Below are 7922 nucleotides of genomic sequence, written 5' to 3'. Positions count from 1 at the left end.
ATCTGCATCTGTAACGAACGTTTATTATAATAACACAAGTGTAAAACTGATTCAGCAGCGGCCAATCAGATGTAAGCTCTCACTAAAACATCTGGGAATAAGACTGGAGTCATGCGACCAGGCGCAGCAGGGGCTTCGGAGACCCGCGGGGTATGTGCACACGGCCGTAGTTTCTGAATCGGATGCAGAACTATTAATTTCAAATGGGTAAACAAAATGTCTGTTCCGCGGCCCCGCAAAACAAAAAAACCATTAGAACAAGTCCTATTCCCGTCCGTATTGTGGATAAGGATTAGACAATACGGTAAGCACTTGACCAGGATACATGTTTTGCGGATTCGCGATTTGTTATGGCCGTGTGCAGGAGCCCTGATTCACACTTCTGAGTGAGAGGCGGTAGTGCCGTCCCCCACACCTGGTTTGGCCCCATTGGGAGCCCCTGGGCCCCCGCGGCTCCTACATTTCCATAGATTGAACAAGTTATCAAACAGAACAGAAAACTTTCACACATTTTCTAAAACTTTGCAGAAGAGCTTCACTATTACGGCGGAATGCATTATACTCCTGTCACCTCTAAAGCAGCATTCACAAGTCTTATAACATGACCGTGGACAGACGATGTCTGTGCTGCTTCTCCCAACGGCGCAGCTGTGTAGAGTCACCAGAGCAGTACAGGTCCATTCACACGTCTGTAAGTGTTTTGCGGATCCACAAAACACGGACACCGGCAAAGTGTGTTACGCATTTTGCGGACCGCACATCGCCAGTGTTCCATGAAAATCTGCTACCCTCGTCACTTCCGGTAGTGACGTAGCAGCATCGGAAGGCTGAGAAGGAGCTGTGTCTCCGAGCTCGCCACCTCAGTGGCTGAAAAGGTGTGTTGGCGCCTGCGCAGAACCAACTAGGGTAGCGAAATTTCACGGGGAGTGCATGTGAACGCGCCGAGGGAGGGTAGGTTAGATTTACGGCCCATCGCGCATCCCGCTACACAATTGGCTGGGGAGGTAGGGACAAGTAACAGTTAACTCGCACAGCTGTTACATGTCCCTACCTCCCCAGCCATTAGGGTTGCAGGCAGCGCGCAGTGGCCCATGAATCTAACCTACCGCTTCCCCCCCCTCGGCGCGTTCCGATGCTGCTGTTCGAGTTACCTGTTACATGTCCCTATCTCCCCAGCCAATAGGGTTGTGGGCAGCGTGCATGCGCGGTGGGACGTAAATCTAACCTACCCTCCCTCGGCGCGTTCACATGCATTCCCCATGAAATTTCGCTACCATAGTTGGTTCTGCGCAGGCGCCAACACACCTTCTTTTCAGCCACGGAGGTGGCGAGCTCGGAGACACAGCTCCTTCTCAGCCTTCCGATGCTGCTATGTCACTACTGGAAGTGACGAGGGTAGCAGATTTTCATGGAACACCGGCACTTAATAATAGAAAATGCGTATTCTTGTCCGCGGACAAGAATAGGACATGTTTTATTTTTTTTCGGGAACGGAAATGCGGATCTGGAAGTGCGGGTCCGCATATCCAGATCCGGGCCGCACATCGTATTAGAACAAAGCTTTATGCGAATCGACTTCAGATGTTTCATCCGAAGTCAATTCACTCATCCCTAAACAGAGGAACAGCCTGCCAGAGTTCGCCGTATCCAGCATAACCAGATAGTGCCGTGACTCGCCGGATCCCCATTCACTACAATGGGATCCGACACAGTTGGCAGCCTTCGACAGTAAAGAACGTCGTGCACAACTTTTTGTCCAGCTGAAAGCCGTCATCTCTGCCGGAAAGTAGTGAATGGGGATCCGGGAGTTCACGGCACTATCTGGCTATGCCGGATACGGTGAACTCTGGCAGGACATCACAATGCTACTGTGAACATAGCCTAAGGCCCATTTCACACGGGCGAGTTTTCCGCGCGGGTGCAATGTGTGAGTTGAACGCATTGCACCCGCACTGAATCCGGACCCATTCATTTCTATGGGGCTGTGCACATGAGCGGTGATTTTCACGCATCACTTGTGCGTTGCGTGAAAATCGCAGCAAGCTCTATTTTGTGCGTTTTTCACGCAACGCAGGCCCCATAGAAGTGAATGGGACTGCGTGAAAATCGCAAGCATCCGCAAGCAAGTGCGGATGCGGTGCGATTTTCACACACGGTTGCTAGGAGACGATCGGGATGGAGACCCGATCATTATTATTTTCCCTTATAACATGGTTATAAGGGAAAATAATAGCATTCTGAATAAGGAATGCATAGTACAATAGGGCTGAAGGGGTTAAAAAAATAAATAAAATAATTTAACTCACCTTAATCCACTTGTTCGCGCAGCCGGCATCTCTTCTGTCTTCTTTCTTCAGGACCTGGGTAAAGGACCTGTGATGACGTCACTGCGCTCATCACATGGTCTGTCACATGATCCATCACCATGGTAAAAGATCATGTGATGACCGGAGTGACGTCACCACAGGTCCTTTACCCAGGTCCTGAAGAAAGAAGAGATGTCGGCTGCGCGAACAAGTGGATTAAGGTGAGATAAATTATTATTTTTTTAACCCCTCCAGCCCTATTGTACTATGCGATCTGTATTCAGAATGCTATTACTTTCCCTTATAACCATGTTATAAGGGGAAATAATACAATCTACAGAACACCTTCTTCTGTGAAGAAGTTCGGGTTTGGGTACCAAACATGCCGATTTTTCTCACGCGCGTGCAAAACGCATTACAATGTTTTGCACTCGCGCGGAAAAATCTTGCATTTTCCCGCAACGCACCCGCATCTTATCCGGGCAAAAAACATGATGCCCGTGTGAAAGAGGCCTAAGAGGAAACCTTATCTACTAACACAGTTCTGGTGCGAATGGAGGAGTTGCTGAGCTTCCCTATGTCATGTGTAGTGTTTTAGTAGTTCAAGGTCAGTAAAGCAAAGAATCTACAGGATGGAGAAACCTGTAAAAGTGCTACACCTCCTATGAGAGGGACTACTGCCTCCAACATGCGCAGCACCCAAGGAAAAAAATCCCATAATCCACCTGGTGCGATCCACGACACGAATATCCATGTGTGCACCTTACATACATTTACTGCGCTCACTGCGGGTTAGACCTCTAGGCCGGCACATCTTGCTTCGCCCGCATCCAATTTTCTTCTGAACGCTTCATCTGTTGCGCTTGTCTAAGATGTTGAAAGGGTATTCCAGGACTTTAAAGGGAGTCTGTCAGCACATTTGGGCATATTAGACCGATCAAATAGGGTTATATGATCCACCTAGAACTTAAAAACGGTACCTTTGTTGTAGAAAACGGACTTTTCTTTTAGCCGAAAATGAACTTATAAGGTTATGTTAATGAGCCCTCTCAAGTGCCCAGGGCGGTCTCTCAATCCTCGGAGCCCCAGGCAGCACCTCCTAAACGGCTCATAACCCCGCCCTCTGTGCGCCTCTGCCCGCCCGTTTACTCCCCTCCCCTGTCCTTTTCCACTGCGGCTGTGCGGTCCAAATCGTAGCGGGCGCATGCGCAGTAGGTATTGCGATGCCCTGCCAGGAGCGGGCATCGCATTGCGCATGCGCCCGCTACGATTTGGACCGCACAGCCGCATTGGAAAAGGACAGGGGAGGGGAGTAAACGGGCGGGCAGAGGCGCACAGAGGGCATCGCATTGCGCATGCGCCCGCTACGATTTGGACCGCACAGCCATTTTGGGCTAAAAGAAAAGTCTGTTTTCTACAACAAAGGTACCGTTTTTAAGTTCTGGGTGGATCATATAACCCTATTTGATCGGTCTAATATGCCCAAATGTGGTGACAGACTCCCTTTAAAGGGATTGCACCATGTTTTAAACGTATCTACAGGATAGGGGATAACTATCTGATCAATGTGTATGGGGTCCAACCACTGAAACCCCCACCGATCACTAAAACGGCAATCTAAGTTTCTCCGATCTAATGGAGCGGCAGGTCATTCATTGTCTATGGGATTGCCAGGGATAGGTGAGCGCTGTACTTGGCTACCTCTGGCAGTCCCATAGAGAATGAATGGAGCAAGGGGCGCATGCTCGACCTGGGAACCCAGTTCTTGAGATCAGTGGGGCTTCCAGCAGTCAGACTGACTACCGATCAGATAGTGATCCCCTATCTGGTGCATAAGGGGGTTCCACCAACTGCAAATGATGCTGGAATGTGCCTCATAAAGGCCTTTTTTATTCCCCTTGTAGAGTCCATACTCACTTGCTCCCCGCCGCTCCGGCTCCCTCCCTTCACTGGTCTTCCACTCTCCATCAACCTCTGCAGCCAATGATTGGCCTCAGCAGTAACGTGTCAGCAAGCAGCACATCACTGCCGGGTCATGTGAACGCTGAGGTCACTGATTGGTTGCTACAATGCATGTGACCCCACCCGGGCAGACGCTGACGGAGACCATAAACAAGTGAAGAGAGGGAGGAAGGGATCCGGAATTGAACATCGGGGAGAAGGTATATAGAAACTTCCCCACAGGTATTCCATTTTGGGGTGCAAATTAAAAAACCCAGCAACAATAAAAACCTGGACAACTCTTCTAAGTGATCTGTGGGGGCCCAAACTGAATCTTCCCCTATACATCGCCACCGCTGTATCCTTTAACATATGATCTTCAGCCAGGTGTTGACTACGTAAAACGCAGCATGGAGAGGCTCGGTGAAATTACTGGTGAAGGTGTAGAGGTGCTGAATTGGGGAGATCCTGTAGAAGGAGAGCCGCCCGACATCATAATCCAAATACACCCCCACTGAGCACATGGTGGATCCTACAGAAGGGATCTGCAAGCACCTGGAGTCGTGACAGACCTCTATGTATCTGTGGCTCCAGGTCAGGCACCACGACTTCTTGTTGTAGCCTATAAACGCTTCTGGGCCGTCCTTCTTGATGGAGTTATACGCCACGCCGATGCTCTTCACGCCGCTCTTGGAGCTTAACACTTGCCAATAGTGTTTTCCAGAAGAGAAGGCTGACTCGCTGAGGACAAGACTGGTTTTGAATTGTCCAGGATTTGGTGGCTCTACTTTGCATTTTCTGAGAGGTGTGCCTGACGCGCTGACGATGTAACGGGTGCTGAACTGTCCCAGCGTTGGCCGCTCTTTGCTTTTAAGCGAGTTGTAGATAACAGATTTGCGGTCGGGTTGCACCCGGAGGTAGTCGCTGGCTGTGGAGTTATTCAGCAGGATTTTGGCTTTGTGTTTCAGGTGGAAACAATGTGTGGACCAAAGGGTCTTCGCAAATTTTGTAAAGTTAATAAGGCTCTTCGTTAATTTCAAGGAAATGAGCGGGAGGTCGAAATCTGCATTTGTGAGGAGCTGTCCGCCCTGGTGCTTCATCTCCAGCTCGGACTTTTCAAAGGTTTTGTCCTGCAGGACGAGCACGGGATCGTCCTCGTTACACATTTGCTCAACCTTTTGTATCTTCTTGGACAAGTCCTTTTCCTTCTCCCGCAGAGAAGACAATTTATGTGATATTTCCCTTGAGATTTCCATTTTCTTGTGTTTAATCTCAGCCGTGATTTTTCTCATCACATCTTCCAGATAGTTAAGGAGGGCATAACATATTTGTTGGACCTCATTTTTCCCAGCTTCCACCTTTTCTGTGTTCTCGTTCAGGATCTCCTGCAGGTGGTTTTCTCTTCTCTTTAGGGCGTCGAGCTCGGTGTACATGTGCTCCGCAAGCTTCTGAAGCTCCTCCCTTTTATGACGGGAGGCGACCGACAGCAGCTGCACCGGGTGACCTTGGTGACTGCCGGTTAGGAAGCACGACATGCAAATGAGACACTTGTCATCTGTGCAGAAAAACTTTAGCATTTCGCCATGGAAACTGCAAACTATGGTCTGCGAGGAAGCTGTGATGTCCACCAGTGGGTGCTCCTGGCTTCTGCTGTGGACCTCCAGGTGTTTGTCACACAAAGAAGATTCACAGTGAAGGCAGACTTTCACGGCAGGGCTCGGGTAATCCAGGCAGTAGGTACACATGACGTCACCAAGGCTATGGCGATTCTCAACTGACCTCCAGTTCTGCGCGATGCTCTGCAGCTTTGTGTTGATGGTCAGCGGGGCCTTGGTTTTAAATATGTTCTTGCACTCCGGGCAGGGGTATAACACGTGCGAGTCCTGCTTACTGATGTGGATCTTAATGCAGCGGCTGCAGAAGTTGTGTCCACAGTGCAGCATCACAGGCTTTTTGTAAATGTCGGAGCAGAGGGTGCAGATGATCTCCTTCTTTAAGAACATGTACGCCATTGTCGGAGAGAGCGGACTCGGGTGATGGACGACTGAAGGAAAATAAAATGCAGTTCAGTCACAACACAAAGAGCAGCGACATTTGCTTACATCTAGATGCTACTTAGTGACCCCTCTAAATCCAGGACAGAGGCTTACAGCTAGACATGATCGCTTGTCCATGGACATCAAGACGTGGTGCAAATAGTTAAAATAGATCAGAAAACACCTGAGTGTTTTGCAGCGCTTTTCACCTATTTTAGTTTACAAACCGGATTCCAAAAAAGTTGTGACACTAAACAAATTGTGAATAAAAACGGAATGCAATGATGTGGAGATGGCAAATGTCAATATTTTATTTGTAATAGAACGTAGATGACAGATCAAACGTTTAATCCGAGTAAATGTATCATTTTAAAGGAAAAATACGTTGATTCCAATTTTCACGGTGTCAACAAATCCCCAAAAAGTTGGGACAAGTAGCAATAAGAGGCTGGAAAAAGTAAATTTGAGCATAACGAAGAGCTGGAAGACCAATTAACACTAATTAGGTCAATTGACAACATGATTGGGTATAAAAAGAGCTTCTCAGAGTGGCAGTGTCTCTCAGAAGCCAAGATGGGTAGAGGATCACCAATTCCCACAATGTTGCACAGAAAGATAGCGGAGCAATATCAGAAAGGTGTTACCCAGCGAAAAATTGCAAAGACTTTGCATCTATCATCATCAACTGTGCATAACATCATCCGAAGATTCAGAGAATCTGGAACAATCTCTGTGCGTAAGGGTCAAGGCCGTAAAACCATACTGGATGCCCGTGATCTCCGGGCCCTTAAACGACACTGCACCACAAACAGGAATGCTACTGTAAAGGAGATCACAGAATGGGCTCAGGAATACTTCCAGAAACTATTGTCAGTGAACACAATCCACCGTGCCATCCGCCGTTGCCAGCTGAAACTCTACAGTGCAAAGAAGAAGCCATTTCTAAGCAAGATCCACAAGCTCAGGCGTTTTCACTGGGCCAGGGATCATTTAAAATGGAGTGTGGCAAAATGGAAGACTGTTCTGTGGTCAGACGAGTCACGATTCGAAGTTCTTTTTGGAAATCTGGGACGCCATGTCATCCGGACCAAAGAGGACAAGGACAACCCAAGTTGTTATCAACGCTCAGTTCAGAAGCCTGCATCTCTGATGGTATGGGGTTGCATGAGTGCGTGTGGCATGGGCAGCTTGCATGTCTGGAAAGGCACCATCAATGCAGAAAAATAGATTCAGGTTCTAGAACAACATATGCTCCCATCCAGACGTCATCTCTTTCAGGGAAGACAATGCATTTTTCAACAAGATAATGCCAGACCACATTCTGCATCAATCACAACATCATGGCTGCGTAGGAGAAGGATCCGGGTACTGAAATGGCCGGTCTGCAGTCCAGATCTTTCACCGATAGAGAACATTTGGCGCATCATAAAGAGGAAGGTGCAACAAAGAAGGCCCAAGACGATTGAACAGTTAGAGGCCTGTATTAGACAAGAATGGGAGAGCATTCCTATTTCTAAACTTGGAAACTGGTCTCCTCGGTCCAAAGACGTCTGTTGAGTGTTGTAAGAAGAAGGGGAGATGCCACACAGTGGTGAAAATGGCCTTGTCCCAACTTTTTGGGGATTTGTTGACACCATGA

The 7922-nt window shown here is 48.4% G+C and overlaps 1 protein-coding gene across 1 annotated transcript; it reads right to left on the bottom strand.

Annotated features, from left to right (window-relative positions):
- Positions 1-4612: 4612 nt before the first annotated feature.
- LOC121008711 (E3 ubiquitin-protein ligase Midline-1-like) lies at positions 4613-6259 on the bottom strand. The gene has a single exon (XM_040441405.1). It carries the CDS (start codon positions 6257-6259, stop codon positions 4613-4615), a length of 1647 nt encoding a protein of 548 aa, XP_040297339.1.
- Positions 6260-7922: the final 1663 nt, after the last annotated feature.

Source organism: Bufo bufo, chromosome 7, assembly GCF_905171765.1.
Source record: "Bufo bufo chromosome 7, aBufBuf1.1, whole genome shotgun sequence".
In the NCBI taxonomy this organism is placed as follows: domain Eukaryota; kingdom Metazoa; phylum Chordata; class Amphibia; order Anura; family Bufonidae; genus Bufo; species Bufo bufo.
Note: the sequence above shows the minus strand (reverse complement) of the source record. Positions and strands in the feature narration are given on the sequence as shown.